The 22700-nt window shown below is 44.1% G+C and overlaps 1 protein-coding gene across 16 annotated transcripts in view; it reads left to right on the top strand.

Annotated features, from left to right (window-relative positions):
- LOC144598376 (peroxiredoxin-1-like) overlaps positions 1-22700 on the top strand; it is a 34778-nt gene that overhangs the window by 208 nt on the left and 11870 nt on the right. For 2 of the 16 annotated variants that reach the window (XM_078408469.1, XM_078408471.1), the window contains exons 2-5: positions 13842-13958; positions 15246-15294; positions 16449-16602; positions 21019-21141. In XM_078408469.1, coding sequence (XP_078264595.1) covers positions 13920-13958; positions 15246-15294; positions 16449-16602; positions 21019-21141 — 365 coding nt within the window. In that variant the 5' untranslated portion in view covers positions 13842-13919. The other 14 variants (XM_078408463.1, XM_078408464.1, XM_078408475.1 and 11 more) reach the window with 13 other exon arrangements.

Below are 22700 nucleotides of genomic sequence, written 5' to 3'. Positions count from 1 at the left end.
AGCGCGGATGGGCAGGGGTTGTCGTCGGGGCGGTGGGAAGCATCGGCGCGCAGAGAGGCAGGTGTTGTGTCGGAGCTAAGGGGCTTCGGCGCACCGAGGCCGGGGTCTGTGCGGGGCATCGGTCGGCGCACCGATTATTGCCTGTGCGGGGCATCGATGCACCGAGGGTCTGTGCGGGGCATCGGTCGACGCACCGAGGGTCTGTGCGGGGGGCATCGACGCACCGAAGGTCTGTGCGCGGCATCGACGCACCGAGGGTCTGTGTGGGGCATCGACGTACAGAGGGTCTGTGCGGGGCATTGGTCGGCGCACCGAGGGTCTGTGCGGGGCATCGGTCGGTGCACCGTGGGCTGTGCGGGGAGGTGGGCGCGCGGAGGGGTAGAGCTGGTGGCGGGGCGCGGGCGCGCGGAGGGACGTGGCTTTCGGCGGGCGCGCGCTCTGCACGTGTCTAACGGTTTCCAACGAAAAAAAAGTCGCCGAAGAGGTGGACGAGAACGGCAAGTAATGTTCAGTCTTTCGGGTGAAAGTAGAGAAAATCATTGTTTCTGACAAGAACAAAGGAAGGGTCACTTTATTATTTTTTTAAAAGAAAGATTGTAAAACTTGACGCGTTTGATTCAGATATTTTTCAAAACACGAATTTATCTGCGCTTTCAACATTTTTTATCTAGCCAATCGCTCTTAACTGACAGAAAATGTGTGGCGAGAGCAGCCCTTTGAGTGTTTCTTATTTCCTGAGGATCATGATGCAGGCAAAACACAAAGCGTTGGATTAACTCAATGGGCCAGGCAGCATCTGTGGATGGAGGGGTATTTGTTCTGGGAGAGCAAACATTGATGCCTCCAACTACAAACATTCGCCATTATCTCCATCAATACCATCCCTCCACAAACAAAATAGTTTTTTTTACTCCCACATATCCTCCAACCAGTTGCAAGTTATTGGAATGGACCACCATCTATTTCAGTCTCCTTCAAGTTGGCTAGTGCCTTAGATGTAGATGAAGTCTAAGAGTTTAAATACCGTGAGCACCAAAGTTGAACGTCTGAGTGCTTGCTCGATGCATCTCTTGAAGCATAGATGGATTGATTCCTCGCTGGATTTTGATTAACCGACTCAAATTTGTTGCCTATGGAACAAAAAGTAAATCCCTATTGCTGTGTTAAGATAGAATAAGAATAAAACTAGACCATCAATTGTAAATCAACTCAAGTACTGAATTAAGATGTATAAAGTTGCTCCCAACCTGCTTGACTTAATGTTCTCATTTTGAACATTTGGAGACTAATGTTTAAATTTGGTGACTCGTTCCACAGATTAATCGACAATATCCTAACACAGTGGGTCTCACAGAATCTTGCCTCACAGCCAAAAGGCCAGACTCTAAGACATCCTGCTTTGTCAGTAGAAATCCACCAGAGGTGATGGTATCAAGGTTTATAAGTGGGAGGTAGTTTCCCTGAGAATTGACTCTGGAATTGATGAAGTCAAATGGTAATTAGTCAAACATGGGCAAGAAAATAATCTCCATGATTATTATAATTTATCAGCCCTCAGCCGATGAATCAGTATTTCCCACATTTAATAAGAACTGCAAAGAGAAAGTTAGATATAGCTCTGAGGGCTAACGGAATCAAGGGATACGGGAAGAAAGGAATGGGGTACTGATTTTGGATGATCATCCATGATCATATTGAATGGCGGTGCTGGCTCGAAGGACCAAATGGCCTACTGCACCTATTTTCTATGTTTTTATATGTTAGAAGCAACATCATATCATATCATATCATATATATACAGCCGGAAACAGGCCTTTTCGGCCCTCCAAGTCCGTGCCGCCCAGCGATCCCCGTACATTAACACTATCCTACACCCACTAGGGACAATTTTTACATTTTACCCAGCCAATTAACCTACATACCTGTACGCTCTTTGGAGTGTGGGAGGAACCCACGCAGGTCACGGGGAGAACGTACAAACTCCTTACAGTGCAGCACCCGTAGTCAGGATCGAACCTGAGTCTCCGGCGCTGCATTCGCTGTAAAGCAGCAACTCTACCGCTGCGCTACCGTGCCGCATAGGAGGCATACCTAAAATAAGATGCCAATCTGCATTGCTGTAACATGGAATAGAGCAGATGTGAAGAGGATGTTTTCATTCGTGGGAGAGTTCAAGACTAGAGGGCACAGCCTCGGGGTAAAAGGATGTACCCATTAGAGAGAAGATGAGGAGTAATTCCTTTAGTCAGAAGGTGATGAATCTGTGGAATTCATTGCCACAAATGTCTGTGACCAAGTCAGATATTTTTAAAGTGGAGATTGACAGGTTTTTGACACCCCAGTAAGGGTGTCAAAGGTTACTGGGAGGAGGCAGGAGAGTGGGTTGAGGGAAAGATAGATCAGCCTTGATTGAATGGTGGAGTACACTTGATGGGTCATTTTACTCTAATGACTTAAGAAACGAAAGAGCTGTAATCAATAAATAGGAGTCTGATGTAGACTGAAAAAGGGTCTCGACCCGAAACGTCACCCATTCCTTCTCTCCCGAGATGCTGCCTGACCTGCTGAGTTACTCCAGCATTTTGTGAATAAATACCTTTGATTTGTACCAGCATCTGCAGTTATTTTCTTATAGTCTGGTGTAGATGTCCTTGTTGTCTAGGTGTTCCAGAGATGAGTGTATGTCATTAGAGCAAATAGTTCATGCATTTATTCCTACTACCAACATTGCATGACTGTACACTTTGCTATGCTGTATTCCATCTGCCACTTTGCCTCTCCACTTATCTTCGTATCATCTGCAAACTTGGCCACAAAGCCATCAATCCCCCTCATCCAAATCATTGATAAACACCATGAAGATTCGCGGCCCCAGCACCGAACCCTGCGGAACTTCTCTAGTCTCTGGCAGCCAACCAGAAAACGTCCCCTTTATTGCCACTCGTTGCCTTCTGCCATCCAGCCAACCTGCTATCCGTACTAGTATCTTCTCTTTGATACCATGGACTCTCATCTTCTTTAGCAGCCTCACATGTAGCACCTTACCAAAGGCTTTCTGAAAATCTAGGTAAACAACATTTACTTATCTATCCTGCTATTTACTTCCTCAAAGAATTCCATGGGAAAATAGGTGCAGGAGTTGGCCTCCTACTGCTGTAATTTCTACATTGTAAAACCAAAATGTATAAAAATGGCCTTTATTAAAATCTGACAATATGCACTTTAACCACATGTGATTTTGTTCTATTACAAACCTCAAATTGTGGAGCAAAGAAGCAAATAACTAAATGATGGGCCTTTGTCCCAAACGTTACTGAGGGCACTGTAAAAGAAACAGCACAAATCAGTGTTGTAACTAACAAGCTGCTAATGCATTTAAATGCATCAGCACTATTCCGATCTACTGACGGCAACAGAGCTGCCTACTGTAAGGGAATTCCCAATCGCAGGGGAATCGCCAACGTCGCGTGGAGGATTCCAGAAAGTACAGTATCTGGAAACACTCCATTGCTTCCAGAAATGTGGCTGTCAGGCAGGACTACAGGTTAGACTGAAGTACAGGGGACTACGACCCCTCTCCCTACCATCCTAGTTGCCAATGTTCAGTCACTGGAAATTAAAGTGGAGGACTTGTGGTCAAGGCTGCTTTATCAAAGGGAGTCGAGGGAATGTTTCACAGAGACATGGCTCACCCCCAGACTCAGCCATCCAGCCTGAAGGTTTTTCCATCCATTGCATGTACCGAACGCAGATGTTGGTGGAGGCAGGGGCCTCATGGTAAAATCTTTATGGTGCTCAGACATAGCGGTTCTGTCTAACTTGCTCCCTACACCTGGCAGTGAAGTGCCCCTTCTACCTCTGAAGAGTTCAACCCCAGTGGTGAGGACTGCACAGAGATGGTCAGGGGAGGCAGAGGAACAACTCTGTGACTGCTTGGAGTCAGACTGCGATGTTCAAGGACTGGGGAAAGGATTTGAATGAAATCGCCACAGTTGTTACAGACATCATAAGGAAATGTGTGGAGAAGTGCATTCCTACAAAAACCATCCGAGTGTTTACAAACTAGAAGCCTTGGGTGAACCAGGAGATCCACATTCTTCTGAGAAACAGATTCCAGGATGAACCAGGAGATCCACATTCTTCTGAGGAACAGATCCCAGGCATTCAAGTCTGGCGATCTAGAGGTATGCAAGAAGATCAAAAAGGCCAAAAGGGACTTTCGCTCTAAGCTGGAGGATGAAGCAACTGCGGCAGGGCTTGAATGCCATCACTTCCTTCTAGGCAAAATCAGGGGGCAGCTCACGGATCACTCCCTGACAAGCTCACTGCGTTCTAAGCAAGCTTTGATAGGGAGAACACTGATGTGCCTTCCTGAGCCCCCATAGCCCCTGATGGTATTACAGTTACAGAGGCCAACATCAGAAAAACCTTCAGGGGGGTGAACCCTCAAAGCATCTGGACCTGATGGCATACCTGTTCGTGTTCTCTAAATTTGTGCAGGTCAACTGGCTGAAGTTTTTGCGGACATCTTTAACCTCTCATTACTGAGGTCTGAGGTTCCCACCTGCTTTAAGCGGGCATTAATAATACCAGTGCCCAAGAAGATTAAGTTGACATGTCTCAGTGACTATCAACCAGTGGCACTAATGTCTGTGGTGATGAAGTGCTTTGAGAGGTTAGTTATGGTGCATATCAACTACCTCAACAAGAACCTTGACCCATTACAATTTGCCATCCTCATAAACAGACCAGTCTGTTCGAATTGGCAGAAACACATCTTCCTCAATAACCATCAGTACGGGAACACCTCAAGGCTGTGTGCTCTACTGTGTAGCCGGACACAGTGCGAACTCCATCTTCAAGTTCGCCGATGATCCAGTTGTTGGACGAATTACAGATGATGATGAGTCAGAGTATAGAAGTGAGATCAATCGACTGACCACAACAAACTGACTCTCAAAATCAGTAAGACCAAGGAACTGATTGTGGGCTTTGGAAGAGGAAGGATGAGGATCCACAAACCTGTCTATATCGACGGGACGATGGTGGAGAGAGTCAAAAGCTTCAAATTCCTGGGCGTGCATATTTCTGAAGATCTTTCCTGGACCCAGCACATTGCTGTAATTATAAAGAAAGCTCATTGACGCCTCTACTCCCTGAGAAGATTGCGGAGATTTGGTATGTCAGCGAGGATTCTCTTGAACATCTACAGATGTACAGTAGAGAGCGTATTGATTGGTTGCCTCATGGCTTGGTTCGGCAACTTGAATGTCCAGAAGTGAAGCAGACCGCAAACAGTTATAAACACTGCCCAGTCCATCACGGGTTCTGACCTCCCCACCATCTAAGTGATTTACAGGAGTCATTGCCTCAAAAAGGCAGCCAACATTATCAGAGACCCACACCATCCTGGCCACACACTCATCTCATCCCTGCCATCGGAAAGAAGGTACAGGAGCCTGAAAACTAACGTCCAGGTTCAGGAACAGCTCCATTACAGCCATCAGGCTATCAAACACTGCAACCTCCGATAAGCTTTGAACTACATAGACTATTATTGTGTGAGTGTGTATGTACCTGTGGGATCAACTGAATCTCACTGCAGAAAATAAAGAACAAACGACACACCGAGCCAGACACCTTGTGTCCCGTTTATTCCAGAAGCCTCTTTTACTGATAAGGCCGATTAGTGCGTCTGACCTTGGAGTTGTTATTGAGTTCTTGTGGCTGGACCTTCTCGGAAGCCTGCTGGCAAGTCGCCAGCAGTGACAGGCTGTATGCAAAACCAACGTGGGCGTGAAGGCGCCACAGCCTCCCCCCTCAGCCACCAAGTCATACAAGGTGGCGACTGCCTGGCTTTGTCCTGCCATTTACCGGTCTGGCGGGTTGATTTTACGGGCTGATCTTGTTTGGTACTGCAGTGTGGGAGGTCTTTGACAGGAGGTGTTGGGGGCTTGTGACTTCCCCGGTTCAGTGGGTGAGGTAGTTGGTTGGTTCTCGACATATGCTGGCTTTAACCGGTCGATAGATACGGTGTCAGTTTTTCTGTTCTGATAGATCACAAAACGTTTGGGTAGGTGTTGGATGACTTGCTAAGGGCCATCATATGCTTGCTAAAGAGGTCTGTGGACGTCGTCGTGTCGGACTAAAACGTGTGCAGCATTGGAGGTCAGCAGGCACGTCGACCATTGAAGGTGTTCGCCATGCCGGTTGTTGGCCTGAGTGGCTGCAAAGTTTGCCGTAATCGATCAACATACCTGCTTGGATCATTGGATCTGTCTGTGGGGATTGGTTCGACAAATTCGCCGGGCAGCTTCAGAGTTATGCCGTAAACCATTTCCGCCGACGAACATCCTAGGTCTGCTTCACTGCCGTACGAATGCCAAGCAGAACCAGAGGCAACCGTTCGCTCCAGTTCGACGCGTCTCCTCCGGCTACCAGAGCGGCTTTCAACTGGCGATACAAGCGTTCAACCGTTTGCTTGTGGATGATCCGCAGTCGTTCTAATCAGATTTGTGTTTGAAACAGCGTAAATTCGATTTGGGGTCCTCATTCTGTTGTGATCATACTTGGGACTTCAAAGACCGAAATCCATCGGTCAACAAAAGCGCGAGCTATTGTTTCCGCTGAAACGTTGATGACTGATATGTGTAGTTTCTTGACGGTGGGAGGGGGTCGACCAAGTCCAGGTGCACGTGCTCGAACTGGGTGGTCCAGTACATGAAACCCACCAAAAGGGACCTAGTGTGCCTGGGAGATATTGGATTGTTGACACGGTAGACAGGTCTTCGCCCATTATCCAACGTTGCGCTTGATGAAAGGTCAGATGAACTGTTTGGAGTTTAGTTTTAATCATAGTTTTATCCTTCTTGCCCGGATGTGGTAAGTTGTGCAGTGCGCTGAAAATTTCTCGACGCATCGTCCTAGGCACAAATGGCCTTGGTTTGCCAGTGGAAGTGTCACATATAATGTTTCTCTCGTGTCACCGATAGGTACACCTTCCAATTTTTGGGCTGTATGCATCTGGTGGTAATGGATAAGATTGGGATCAGTATGCTGCGCGATAGCCATGGCATGAAAATCGATGAGTGTGGCCGCATTCAGAGTATCCACCCCCAGTCTTGATATGGCATCGGCAACCGAATTTGCTTTTCCTTGAATGTGCCTGATGTTACTGGAGAACTGCAGAACGAAGTCCAAGTGGCGGATTTCCCACGGTGAATAGCTCCCCACACTTGCACGAGTAGTGTATGTGAGCAGTTGGTGATCTGTATAAATAGCCTTCGAACAGATGGTGGAAATGCTTGACGGCGAGGTACATAGCCAAAAGTTCTTGCCCAAACGTACTATACCTCGTCTGAGTGGGTGATAATTTTGCCGAAAGAATGCCAGAGGTTCCCACCTGCCATTGACTCACTGCTCCACGATGGCTCCCACGGCATTGATGGAGGCATCAGTGGTGAGTGAAAATAAGGCATTGGGCCTCTGATGGGCCAGCATAGTTGCGTTGGCGAGAGTCCTCTTAGCAGCGTTGAAGGCCTCTGCTGCATCCTCGAGTAAACACAATGGTTTCTTTGAAGACGATTTGTCCGAACCTTTGAGTAAGTTGGTGAAGGGTAATAGGGAACCTGCGGCAGTTGAAATTCAAAATTCCCAAAAATCGCCGTAATTGGTTTAACGAATTGGCACACTCGAGAGGCGATCGCTGAGAAAAAGGCTGTGGCTAGTCTGCCCACGGGCAACCATTGTCTCTACTGCCGGGCCTCGTCGTTTCCGATCCCCAAGGTTTGCGTTAAACCTGAAACGGGGATGGTTCTGCTGGGCTGCCAAAGCCTCGACTTGTGCAGTGAGCACTGCAATTTGCTGTTCCTGGTGCATTTTCCAGCTTTACTGTTGTTGCATATACCACGGTCACCTGCAGCACAGTGGTAGTCTCTATGACAATGTCCGCCTGTTTTGCGAGCTCATCAATGCTGGCCGATTGAAACATATCTATCAGGTGCCCCTGCACCTGAGTAGGCATGCAGCGGCGAAACTTTTGTTTCCAGACATTGTCATCAATCTTTTCGTCTCCCGCCAACCTGCGCCATCTCCGCAGCATTTGTGATGGCGTCCTATCGCCGAGCTTATCATCTCTCAGCAGCTCTGAAATGCGGGCTTGCTTCAAGGGCTGCGTTCGCTCCAAGATAGTGGATTTAAGCACTTCAGGATTAAGAGCCTCCTGGAGCATGTCTTCTACTACACCTGCGATCTGCTCTGGAAGACAAGCTGCTAGGAACCCGAATTTTGTCAGTTGGCTCGTGACCTTGAGGGAGTGAAATCGAGCTTTTAGTATTGAAAACCACGCTCTGGCGTTGGTTGTAAAAAAAGTTGGGACATTGAGTTTTACCTTGTCAACTGACAACGTGTCCCTCTTATTGACATACATTTCGTGAGTAAGTGGAAGGTTGCGTGTGGCAACGGGGTCACCAGTTGTGGGATCAACTGAATCCCACAGCAGAAAGCAAAGAACAAATGACACTTAGCCGAGCCAGACATCTTGTGTCCCGTTTTTTTCCAGAAGCCTCTTTTACCTGCATTCTCACTAATCATAACCCATGTGCCGATAAGGCCAATTAGTGCGACTGAACTGACCCTGGAGTTGTTATTGAGCTCTTGCGGCTGGACCTTCTTGTGAGGCTGCTGGCAAGCCGCCAGTGGTGACAGGCTGTATGCAAAAATAACATGGGCGTGAAGGCGCCACATACACAACTTTTTTTCTAAAACATAGCACAAAAAGTAAGGAAATTTGTGTTTGGTAGATTATTTCTTTGTTGTAACAATGCTTCTTGGCAATAAATCTTATACCTTTGGAAAGCCTGCTTATTTCCCTTTTAAATGGTGCCACGTTTGTAAGGAACATGCATTTGTGGGATGAGCAGCAGAGCTGAGTATGTGGGTTGCGCCCATGAAAAATGTGCCAAATCTCTGCCAAGGCCAAACAGCTTATTTTTGCTGTTGCTATTGACTCTTGTTTTGAGCTTCTGGTACCCCCAGGTGCTGACAATCAGGTGCCTCGTTGGCTGACTTGCGACAAATGCTGGTTGAAGAATGGGATGCCATCCCACAACAGTGTGTGACCAGGCTGGTGACCAGCATGAGGAGGAGGTGCCAGGCTGTTGTGGCTGTGTATGGTTCTTCCACACGCTACTGAGGCTCCTGTTTATTAAATGAATAAATTGTTAAATTGCCAATATGTCTTGTTTCTTCAGACTTCAATCATTCAATCCACCAAACAACACCAAACAAGAGTCAATGGCAGAATAAGCTGTTTGGCATTGGCAGAGAAGATTTGGCAGATTTTTCATGGGCGCAACCCACATACTCAGCTCTGCTGCTCATCCTACAAATGCATGTTCCTTACAAATGTGGCACCATTTAAAAGGGAAATAAACAGGCTTTCCAACGGTATAAGATTTATTGCCAAGAAGCATTGTTACAACAAAGAAATAATCTACCAAACACAAATTTCCTTACTTTTTGTGCTATGTTTTTAGTTTATTATTTACAGTTTACTATGTTTACATATTCTGTTATGTTGCTGCAAGTAAGAATTTCGATGTTCTTTCTAAAATATATGACAATAAAATGCTCTTGACTCTTGACATGTGCACTCACTACATATTCACAAAACGTTTTCTTCAACAAAAGTAGCAAAGAATAAGGCAAGGTGCTCCCACGTCCTCTCCGTGTAAGCTTTTATGTTGTGTGCTATCCCGTCAGTAGAAAGACTATATATGATTACAATCAAGCCGTCCATAGGATAAAGGGAATAACGTTTAGTCTAAGATGAAGTCCAGTAAGGTTGATTGAAGATAATCCGAGGGTCTCCAATGAGGTAGATATTAGGTCAGGACACTCTCCAGTTGGTGGTAGGATGGTTCAGTTGCTTGATAATAGCTGAGAAGAAACTAATGGGCATGAAACCACAAACCGATTTGTCAGTAGGCATTCATCAACAACAATTTATACTGATTAGAGCATTCCTATTAGATCAATTGCGCACATCCTCAATGACACCTAGGAAGTTGTATAAATATGACTGTTTGGCCTTTCCACCTTCAAAGGACATATGTCAATTCCCGAATATCCAAGAGGAAAAATAACTAGTGTAGGACCCGCCATGGCAATACTGGAGAGAAAGAAGAAGAGAAAAGAGGTGCCAAATGGAGGTAAGGAACAGGAAGGGACACTGGAGGGGAAGAGTAGGGTGAGGAAGAACCTGATAATGACGAATGCAGGTATATGGCTGTGCATGAACATGCCACAGCGTAATTGAGAAACTGGCACCATGAGGAAAGAAGGTTAGACAATCGAAGGGAAATATACCATATGGCTGCAGAATGGCAGCAGCCCAAGGGAATCTGGTGTGGAGGCTTTCTAAAGGGAGTCCATGCAACTAGAGAAAAAGACATTGTGGCCTTCCATCACAGTGAGGAGGGACTGGAGGAGACTCACTGTGATGGATGTTTCTTTTTGTTTGGTGTTAGTTGTGATTGTATGTGTTATTGCATTTTTATTGATTAATCTTATTGGTCTTATTGTTCAACTGCGGGTAATGTTTCATTTCACTACACATTTATGTGTATGTGACAAATAAACGACTATTGACGATTGACTATGGTGCAGCGGTGAACTTGGAAGACTTGATTATGATGTTTTCACATGAGGCTTGTGTTGATGGGCACTGAGATGGTAGAGTGGTCAGGCCTATGATTGCATATGGATGATGGAAAATTATATTGGGGAGGTTGTGCAGAACCAAGAGACCGCAACCTCTGTGAAGACATGGAGACTTTTTTGCAAGTAATTGGCATCAATTGCCTCATAGTACGCCTGCTACAGGAAGTGATAGCTGCTGTGGAGGCACAGAAAGAAGCTATGCAAAATCTGCCTGGTCTTATCCTGATCCAGCTAGACATTTCCTTTCTACTGCACAGAAGCAGTTTGTGTTTTAAAGGAACAGTGAAGAACCACCAAAAGGCAGCTGACCAGCTCACTGCTACTTTTAGTGGATACAAGGATGCTGCCCCGCAGCAGGTTGTGATCCATATTCCAGGTAACCATCATGAAAATCTGATAATCTATCATCAATTGATCGTTGATGGAATGGCAAGGCTTGAGCCCTTATACACTTTATCACAGTCATGGTTGCCCCAAATACTGAAACCCAATGCTCAAAATGTAATGTGTAGCAGAGCTCTACCTTTTTTCACTATTAACTGCATTGCAGAATCAGAAAGATTAGGTAGGTACTGCTTGTAGGGAGTTGAATTTATTTGCTTTGATTTAAATGAGGATCCTGTGGTAAGAAAATTGATGATAAAGATGACCTTGACTAGCCTAGGTATGAGAGTTTGACCAAAAGTGTATATGCTGTTTGCCATGTATTTTGATGATTACAGCCCTGAACAGTTATACAAGTTCATATTTTCCATCAGAGAAGTCGGAGTAAGAAATATTGTTTCTGAAGACTTTGCTTATATTCTCTTCTGAGATTATCTTGTCTGTGTTCCCTGCCCAGTGTTCCTCAATGGGCCAGTCATCACTACATCAACTACAGGAATAGATTACTGCCAGTGGTGTAGAAACTGGTAAGATTCATTGGAAAAATGCTGAATATATGTAGCCTTTTGAGGAAGTAGATGCACAGGTGTGCTTTCTTTGCTGTAGCGTCAATGGTATTTGGCATATAGTTGCATTCTAATCCACATCAAAGGGATCTATGCATGATTTTCATAAAATGGTAATTAAATAGTCCCATTTTCTAGGCTGATTCATAACCAAGGCTCAACATGTATATTAATGTTTCAGCTGATTAAGTTATTGCAGGCTTTTAAAATAATGCAATGAAATGTGCAATTGAAAAACAGCATTATGCAACTTTCTTTTGGATATTTTGCACTTTCGCCCCTCATTTGTTTCTACCCATCACTCACCAGCCTCCATCTATAAACCTCCCCACCCCAATCTAGTTCCACGACACATCATCCCCCACCTCGCCTAATTCCACTTATCTCTCACCAGCCCCCCCATCTCATCCTTCTCTCTCACCTTTTTATCTTCCTAGACTCTCAGTCCTGATGTAGGGTTATAAACAAAACAGCAACCTTCTCTTTGCCTCCACAAATGCTGCTTGTGTTCATACAGCAGATTTTGTTTACTTTGGATTCATATTGGTACAAAAACCACCGGGTGGCGCCATCAGCGTTGGTAGCCTCGCCAACAGTTTGTGTGTTGTGAAAGTTTGTGTTAATGTTCTCTGGTTTGTATTGTGGGGGGGATCGGGGGAAACTGTTTTTCAATCTCTTACCTTGCCGGAGATGCGATTGTTTTCCGGATCGTATCTCTGGTGTCTCTGCGGCTTAACATCATGGAGCTGGAGACCTTGCTCAGGACTGACTTTGGGCCCCACCGCGGGGACTGTGGACTTACCATTAGAGCGTGCAATCCCTTGCCTGGGATCGATGCTCCAACTGCGGCCTGCGGATTTCAACATCGAGGAGCTCGCAGTCTTGGGTAGAGATCAATGTCGGGAAGCTGCAAGCTGCAGAAGGTTTCAACCATGCCCGACCTGGGTCCGATCACCAGGCATGGTGAGCTGATATCTCCCTCCCCGATGCAGGAGCTTGATCGCCCCAATGAGGAGGGCCCAAACGCCGCCGGCTATGGGAGCCATGATCGTCCTGTCAATGGAAGGATCGAGGCCCCCGCGCGGGAGAACAAAGAAGGGAAGAGATTGAACTTTTTTTTTCGCAGTGAGGAATGTGGTGGAGTCGCTGTGGTGGATGTTTATGTTAAAATGTATTTTGTGTGTTCTGTTGCTTTTAATTGGTACGACTATGGCAAAACAAATTCCTCGTATGTTGCAAAACATACTTGGCTAATAAAGTATGATTATGTTGATTATGTTATACTTAAATACTTAAAAATATGTCATGATGAACTGCATTGTATAAATTTGAATTTAATTAAATGTTATTCCAATATGTTTGATTTCTTATTTGAAAATGTCACCCATAGTTCACCCAACATATTTACACTTCTGTATTCAACTGTACGTCCTTATACAAATTAATTTAATCAAGTTTACTCTCAGACATACATGTTACAGGGCTATCTTTTATTCATGCAACATAATGGGTTTATAACAGGAAGATCTGGACAATATTTTCTGCATAAGACTAAGCGTCCCAGGGTTTACGATTCTATTGCATACTGTTTTCTTATATGATGTGTGCTATAGAATATCACTTTCTCATTGTCTTGCATGAAGCGCTGCTGCAGTATTTTAATCCATGCCTTAATGTGTAGTGGAAATTGTTGGCTAAAGTCCACACATGACATAAAAAAGGTGTCAGAAATCTGGTAGATTATAGGACAAGCTATGTATTCAAAATGTCACCCATAGTTCACCCAACATATTTACACTTCTGTATTCAACTGTACGTCCTTATACAAATTAATTTAATCAAGTTTACTCTCAGACATACATGTTACAGGGCTATCTTTTATTCATGCAACATAATGGGTTTATAACAGGAAGATCTGGACAATATTTTCTGCATAAGACTAAGCGTCCCAGGGTTTACGATTCTATTGCATACTGTTTTCTTATATGATGTGTGCTATAGAATATCACTTTCTCATTGTCTTGCATGAAGCGCTGCTGCAGTATTTTAATCCATGCCTTAATGTGTAGTGGAAATTGTTGGCTAAAGTCCACACATGACATAAAAAAGGTGTCAGAAATCTGGTAGATTATAGGACAAGCTATGTATTCATAATGTTTATTTTTTTAGATTGATTCAGAATGACTGCTGGAAAAGCTGTAATTGGAAAGTTGGCTCCTGATTTTGATGCCACTGCTGTGATGCCAAATGGACAATTTGAACAACTTAAGCTATCTAAATTCAGAGGTAAGAATAGTGTTAGAGTTCACTGAAAGTATATTTTAAAGAATGACAGAATATCATCTTGGCAATATGTTGAATTAAGAGAAATGATCTTGCACTGAATTTCACACATTTAGTAGTATCACGCCCACATTTAAAAGAATTGAGCCTTTGACTTGTTGAGCAAGTGAGGTATTTTTGCATCTTAAATTGCATGTTTTTCATATTGTGATTTTCTACGAATTTTGTTATAAGTGTAACTTTGTATTTGTTGGCTTTTGTTTTATTTATTCTTTAATATTTGTTTTGTTTTTTTGGTAAAACCTTTTTTCTGTATGTTAGCCTGTACTGCCTCATCATCCTAAAGCAAGGAAGGATGATCATCATTTTGTATGTTAGGTGATGCAGCTGTTGAAGACTACTTCATAAAGTCACAACATTTTCAAGAGCGGACTTATTTGAGGTGCTATGTATATTCTTGCCACCATCCTAAATATGTCTTTGCATTTGTGAAAGCATTCCCAACGTTTTCAGTATAAAGAAATTGATACCTGATATGATCTAATCCTCAGGTTCACAGGACAACCTGCCCTGACTTATCATGGCATTCCCTCCTGAATTTAATTAGCTACAGGAAATACTAAATTTCAGTTTCCACACATCTAAGAATTGGATGCTCTATTCAATAAAATGCACTAAAGGTTTGTGCCCTTTTTAATTAACAGGTCCTGTAATTGCATTGGTGAAATGTGCATCAACGATGATTATGTTTGGCTCGCTGCCATTTGACTATAACTGAATAAGAATACAGCACTTAGGGTTGAACACAATTTTGTGCAGATGATACTATACTAACTTAGAAATTGTAATTCTGCTGGAGGGTATTATTTCAGGCATTGCATGCAACAATTACTGGTATAGAAATTATTTTATTCAACCAAATCTTCACGGCTAACATCAAAAGAGATTTGGACTAGCACATGCTTATGTAATCTCAGGTCATCCTAAAATGCTTAACGGTCATTTAAATGCTACAAAAGTTTGTTCACTGTAGTAATGCCAAAAATATTGCTTTTTTTTGTAGTAAAAGAGGTATTACAAACAATATGACCAGATTTAATTTTTTGTTCGGTGTTGGTTGCTTGTGCAGTGCTGCTTTCTTTTATGTCTGCGAAACAGAGAACGAACAAAGCTTTGGTCTAATTTATAGCTAAGTGTCAAGTTTCTGGACATAGACCACAACCTTTTATTATTCTATTTCTCTATCACTTCTCTTTCTTTCTCTACTCCTACTTTTTCCTGAATGTGCAGATAGCATGGACGGCCTATGCTGTTGATGTACTACAATTGATGATTCTTGGTGGGTATTTCTGCAAAATTAACTAAGAACCCTTATGGGTTAGGTTATTGTTTGAAGATTCAAGGTGTCCATAAAAATGCCATAACTATATACTTAAGTCTAATACCCTTTTAATGGACCCCTTTGAACTTCTTAATACATCCCTATAGACTTGGAGAATGCCATAGTTCCCTATAGGTCATGGATAAAAAGGGTTAGCATATAAAAAATAAAAATAACACAAAATGAGAAAGTACAAGAAATAGAAATAGGAGTAGTCCAACTAGCTCCTCGTACCTTCTCTGTTATTCAATAAGATGGCTGATCTTTCATCTTGCTGTCATTTTCATGCACTGACCCCACAATTGTTAGAAATCTAAAAATCTATTGATCTCTGGAAAATCAACTAAAACATGAGACAAAGCCAGGAACATGTTCAAGGTGGTTATGGTGCTGGAGGAAATTCATTAACCTTATCAAGAATTGCAATGGAAGCCAGCCAATACAATACACAACGCTTTTCATTTGCCTAATTGCAAATGAAATTACGAACCAAGCTCACCATAGACCAAGTGTTTTCAGGATTATTTTGAACTTTATGAACCAATGTCTGGGTTATACCATTGCTATCTATATACTAAAATTCTTGTTTTTTTCTTTGTTTCCTGAACTACAGCCAAAACGGTACACGATAGCATGGCAATTTTAGGCCCACCTTACTCACCGTCGTCCCTTTAGTGCTAATGGAAGAGGTTTCATTGAAATCGGTTATATTTTTTAAGTTATTCACATTTTAAAGTTTAAATTTCTCCGAGGGAGGGGGGTTGAGGGGGAGGGAGTGGGAGGGAGGGGGAGTGGGGGAGGAGAGGGTGCTGCACCAATGCAGGAGAGGTTTGGGCCGAACGGGTCCACTTGGTCTAACATAATTTAAACCTGAGCAGAATACGCCAATAATTGGGCAAGTTGAGCACATCAAGAGAAATTGATTCTGGGATCTTTCCATTTATTTGTGCTGTTTTTTAAAGAAAATAAATGGAGCATATTAATGGAACATATTTTTAGAAACTAAATGGAATATACTAAAGCCTTTGCTTTAGTACCAGTCAGCCTAAATAATAAAGGCTTTGACTGCAGGCCAGGGTATTTATGAATTAATTTGTTCATTTTCTCCACAGGAAAATATGTAGTCTTCTTTTTCTACCCACTTGATTTCTCCTATGTGTGTCCAACTGAGATTATTGCTTTTAGCGACCGTGTGGACGATTTCAACAAGGTTAACTGTGAAATAATTGCTGCTTCTACAGACTCTCATTTTGCTCATTTAGCTTGGTATGTAATGCTACTTCTATCCTTTTTTGACCAATTTTGAGTGTTATTTTTCCATGTGGGTTTGTTCATAATGTAATGATTGTAGATGAGTGAAAATAGTAATGAAAACGACAATCTCATTTTTCTAAAAAAAATACAGCAGCACAAAATTTTGATTTTATTACAATGTAGGTTATCCAGTCAAGGTTGTAAGATAGTGTGAATTATTGGCCCATAAGGAAAATGTTTACAATCATTATTATTGTATATAATCATAAATGACAAAACATACAATGCTGCCCCAGTTAATAGGCAAGCAAGACGAGCATTGTTGCTTGGTTTAATTCTCGGGGCAGGGTGGAAAGCTGAAACTTAAACTGCACTTTCCACTTTTTTAGTTCTCATGAAGAGTCCTTGACCTGAAATGTTGACTAGTTCTTTCTCCCACTGAAGCTGCTGGACCTGCTGAAAACTTCCAAGTTTTTTACTGCAACTACTCCAGACCTCCCAACCCTTCCGAATTTGGCGGAAAGTTTTCACTTTCTTATTTAATTTCCGCCATTCTGATTTTGCCTCACATTTTTCGGCAAAACGTATGCCTCGCCGCTCACCTCCCCCCGCTTCGCCTCTGTACTCGCCTCGCCGCTAGCCTGGCCTCGCCGCGCCGCGCCGCTGGCCCGGCCTTGCCTCACCTCGCCGCTCGCCTGGCCTGGCCTTGTCTCTGGTCCAACCTCGCCTCGCTGCTGGCCTGGCCTCTCGCCGCTGGCCTAGCCTCACTGCGGAGCGTGAGGCCCGTTGATGTTGAGAAGGGATGGGGGGTTTGGGGTGCGGGGGAGGGGGCAGTGGAGTGGTAGGGAGTGGGTGTCGGGGGGTGGAGGAAGGGAGAAGGGAGGGGGGAGGGGTGGGGGAGGGGGGGAGGGGGGGTGGAGAGTGGATATGGGGGGAAAGGGGGAGGAGGGGTGGAGAGGAGTGGTGGAGGGGAGGGGGGTGTGGGGGAGTAGGGGTGGGGGGGAGTTGGGGATGGGGAGTGGGGGGAGTAAGGGTTAGGGAGGACATGGACCGTTGTGATTTGCTGTTGAAGACCACTGGAGCAAGTATGTTTTCAATTAAATTAGGTTTGTGCCGTTTTTAAAATTAAACTCTTCATAACTTAGTCATACATTTTATGACCATTATTCTTTTATTCAATACCAAGAGAATTGGGATGTGTAAGGAAAAAGCAAAATAGAAAAGCAAAACAATTTTTTCTTTGTTGTAAAAAGTATTTCTGTTCAATAACCTTTCTGTAATAGTAGAATATACTCATGATAGGCCTGACATTGTACATGTAGTCCAAGAACTACAGACTGTTGGAAATAATAATTATTTTTCACACGTGAATGTAGCGCTACGCGTACGTGCATTTGGCGTGCATAGTTTTTTTGCTGAAAAGTTGCATTACGCGCCATATTATGAATTTTGATGTAAAATTCTGAATTTTGGACATCAAAATTTTGAATTTGTAAAATCAAATGTTGGGAGATCTGCTACTATGCCCATGTTGAAAAAGTTTTGCTTCTTTCTCTGGAAGGATTTCCATCTGTCTTTTTTTTTAATGCGTTCACTCTTGATGATTTCTATTTCCCTTCCGTCCATTGTTAAATTGTTGACCAAAAGTCATTTCTACAGCTCTATTTACTCACCGAATGTTTTCAGCTTTACCATCTTCAATGTGGAGTCCAACTGAATTTCCACCCATAACATTTCAGATTCACCAGGATTATAGGCATATTCAAATTGTACTCCGTTCCTCATCATCTTTGCATCTTCTGTAGACAGTTGCTTGGTACTGAGATCATTTGTGTTCACTTCATTTTGTGGGTTCTGAGGTGGCTAGTGAGGCCGGTGTAGAAGCTGCAGACTCGTTTACATATGGGGCAGGAGTTGGCTGAAGGGATGGCTGCATGGGTATTTTATGAAGTGGTGCACAGCTTGTGCAGGATTTCTGTGTACTCCCAATTCATAGCATTGAGGTTCTCACTGCCATCCACAAAGTTCCTTCGGCACAAAGCGATCATTGGCTAGAAATTCTATGGACTCTGTGGGAATGTTGAGCTTCTTCAAAGAAGTCTTGACCACATCATTAAATCTTTTTCTTTGTCTGCTTGTTAATTTCTTGTGACAGCAGAGGTTGCAATAGAATGTCTGCCTCACAAGTCTGTTGTCCGGCACGTGAACGACGAGGCCGGTCCTACTTAAAGCGATAAGATGCTGGACTACCTCATCCTTGATATTAAGGTCCACTCCTTGAAGATGGCATTCCTCTTTGGTCTGCCGCCCCAGTATAGGGTTGCCTATTCACCTTGTTCTTTAAACACATCATTTTCTGCCTAACATGTTTCACAGTTATATTGATGCAAACCCATTTGAGTTATTTTGCTATGAAAGCTGTGATCATGTTTGTTGCTTATGGGATTATCCATGAGGGTCATGTCATTCTAGGTGGTGAGCTTCATATTGCAGAGTGCGTGTTGTTCATGGTGTCCTTCTATGTGCATTTTAAGTTGCACTCCAGCTATAACATGGGCTTCACTGAGCGAGATCTTGGTCTAATAGCGAAGAAAACCAGGCATTGTTGTGTGATCATGGGGAGTTGCCATCTGGGATGTGCGCACTTTTTATAACACATGCACGTATGTGTGGGGCTTAAGTACAACCACCCCTTGTCACCACTTTCCTCTGCGCTTCTCTTCAGTCACATTCTGATCCTGGCTGCATACTGTGCCATATTCCTACTCCCCAGTTCCAGCTACATCCATCCCCATGCTCTGAAAACCCTGCATCAGCCGCACACCTGTTGAGATGGGCTTGTTGGCATACTTAATGCAAACTTGTGTTCTCTCACTATAACAACACCAACTCACTTCTCAAAGATGTGAGAAAGGCTTGGATAGAATGAAGCGCAGGCTCGGCGATCGCTTCGCTGAACACCTGCGCTCGGTCGGCATTAACGCAACTGATCTCCCGGTGGCCCAGCACTTTAACTCCCCCTCCCATTCCCAGTCTGACCTCTCTGTCATGGGCCTCCTCCAGTGCCATAGTGAGGCCCGCCGGAAATTGGAGGAGCAGCACCTCATATTTCGCCTGGGCAGTTTGCGGCCCGGTGGTATGAACGTCGACTTCTCCAACTTCAGATAGCTCCTCTGTCCCTCCCTTCCCCTCCTCCTTCCCAGATCTCCCTCTATCTTCCTGTCTCCACCTATATCCTTCCTTTGTCCCACCCCCAACATCAGTCTGAAGAAGGGTCTCGACCCGAAACGTCACCCATTCCTTCTCTCCCGAGATGCTGCCTGACCTGCTGAGTTACTCCAGCATTTTGTGAATAAATCGATTTGTACCAGCATCTGCAGTTATTTTCTTATACTAATGGATGTGGGGAGGATGTTTCCACTAGTGGGGGAGTCCAGGACCAGAGGCCTCATAATTAAAGAATGTTCCTTTAGGAAGGAAAAGAGGAGGAATTTCTTTAGTCAGAGGGTGGTGAATCTGTGGAATTCTTTGCCACAGAAAGCTGTGGAGGCCGTCAATGGATTAAGGCAGAGATAGATTCTTGATTAGTATGGGCGTCAAGGGCTATGGGGAGAAGGTAGGAAAATGAGGTTAGGAGGGAGAGGTAGATCAGCATGATTGAATAGCGACATAGACTTGATGGGCCGAATGACTTAATTCTGCTCCTATTCCCTTATGACCTTATGTTCTGTTCCACAGTTTGAACATTATCCTTTAATGTATTCGATGTCAACAAAACCCCCTTACCTGAACTAAAACGTTGTTAGTCCATTTCCTTTCACAGAAGATAGACACAAAATACTGAAGTAACTGAGCGGGTCAGGCAGCATCTCTGGAGAAAAGGAATAGGTGACATTTTGGTTTCAGAACCCTTCTTCAGACTAAAAGATAGAGGTGGAGGGGAGGAGGAAGCTGCAGGCGAGAAAAGGCCAGAACAAATCATGGCCGGTAATAGATGAACTCAGGAAGGGTGGTGTCCATAATGGCCCATTTTTGGCTGGGAAAGATGTGCTAACGAGAGGGATACAAGGATGTGAACAGTGGAACTAGTAGGACGACTAGCGTGGGGGATGGAATGCAGGAGTTAAATTAGAGGAATCAACATTCATACATTCACAGATATTGCCTCACATACTGAGATCCCCCCGCACTTTGTACTTTGCTCAAGATACCAGCACCTGTGGTCTCTGTCCTCATAACTAAAATCTTTGATCCATCGAGCCATTCTGGTAAATTTCTGTGGCACCCTTTAATTAAGTGATCATTAAAATAGAGATGTAGAATATATATTTTTAACCAAAGAAACCTCCCTTAAAATTGGTTATGTGCTTGGAAGATCATTTTACATAGTGTTTTTAAATATAATTAAATTTGTTTTGTATTTTATAGGATCAACACCCCAAGAAAGCAAGGAGGACTTGGTCCAACAAAAATCCCTTTAGTATCAGATCTTCGTCACACAATCTGCATAGATTATGGTATCTTAAAGGAGGATGAAGGAATTGCTTTCCGGTCAGTAGCTGGGGATGGGAATACAAGATGAATAAATATTGGGTAAAACTGAAGAATTAGTAATGTATAGACACAGAAATTAAAAGCTAAAGGCTATAAACATTCTTCTCAAAAATAGCTGCAAAATTAATCGATATCTGCTTTTCCTGGTGGTTTTGAATAATAGTTTTGTCGTAGAATTTTTGTTTAAGAATCACTGCATATTTAAAACATGTGCCTAGATTACTCCATTAATGCATATTTGCTTGCAACTTCATCAGTGGTGCACTCATGAAACTGAGTCAAGGTAATTGAAGTCAGAGCTTTTTGTATAGGCTTATATTGAAAGGAAGCAGGATTGGTTCAGGAGAATTTCTGGGCTATGAGGGCTTGTCTGAAAAGGCATTTCTTCGACACTCAGCTATCCTCCTCCTTCCTTCATGGTGCAGATTAGTGGGAACAAAAGGCGTTTACCAGATTTATAGTGGCGCAGCAATAGAGTTGCTTCCTTGCAGCTCCAGAGACCCGGGTTTGATCCTGACTACGAGTGTTGTCTATACGGAGTTTTTACGTTCTGCCTTTGAACGCATGGGTTTACTCCAAGTGCTTCAGTTTCTTCCCACACTCCAAAGATGTACAGGGTTTGTAGGTTAATTGGCTTAGGTTAAAATTGTCCCTAACCTGTAGGATAGAACGGACTCGGTGGGCTAAAGGAGCCTGTTTCCGTGCTTATTCACAAAATGCTCGAGTAACTCAGCAGGTCAGGCAGCATCTCAGGTGAGAAGGAATGGGTGACGTTTTGGTTCGAGACCCTTCTTCAGACTGATGTCAGGGGGGCGGGACAAAGGAAGGATATAGGTGGAGACAGGAAGATAGAGGGAGTTCTGGGAAGGAAGAGGGGAAAGAGAGGGACAGAGGAACTATCTAAAGTTGGAGAAATCGATGTTCATACCACTGGGCTGCAAACTGCCCAGGCGAAATATGAGGTGCTGTTCCTCCGATTTCCGGTGGGCCTCACTATGGCACTGGAGGAGGCCCATGACAGAAAGGTCAGACTGGGAATGGGAGGGGGAGTTGAAGTGCTCGGCCACCGGGAGATCAGTTTGGCCAATGCGGACCGAGCGCAGGTGTTGAGCGAAGCGATCGCCGAGCCTGCGCTTGGTTTTGCCGGTAAATAAGTTGACATCTAGAGCAGCGGATGCAATAGATGAGGTTGGAGGAGGTGCAGGTGAACCTTTGTCTCACCTGGAAAGACTGTTTGGGTCCTTGGATGGAGTTGAGGGGGGAGGTAAAGGGACAGGTGTTGCATCTCGTGCGGTTGCAGGGGAAAGTGCCCGGGGATGGGGTGGTTTGGGTAGGAAGGGACGAGTGGACCAGGGAGTTACGAAGGGAACGGTCTCTGCGGAACGCAGAGAGGGGAGGGGATGGGAAGATATGGCCAGTGGTGGGGTCCCGTTGTAGGCGACGGAAATGTTGGCAGATGATTTGTTGGATCCACTGGCTGGTGGGGTGGAAGGTGAGAACGAGGGGGATTCTTTCTGTCCTTGTTGCGAGTGGGGGGTGGGGGAGCAAGAGCGGAG

The sequence above is a fragment of the Rhinoraja longicauda genome, chromosome 11 (assembly GCF_053455715.1).
Source record: "Rhinoraja longicauda isolate Sanriku21f chromosome 11, sRhiLon1.1, whole genome shotgun sequence".
Classification (NCBI taxonomy): domain Eukaryota; kingdom Metazoa; phylum Chordata; class Chondrichthyes; order Rajiformes; family Arhynchobatidae; genus Rhinoraja; species Rhinoraja longicauda.
The sequence above is the reverse complement of the archived record's forward strand: the minus strand, read 5'-3'. Positions and strand labels throughout refer to the sequence as shown.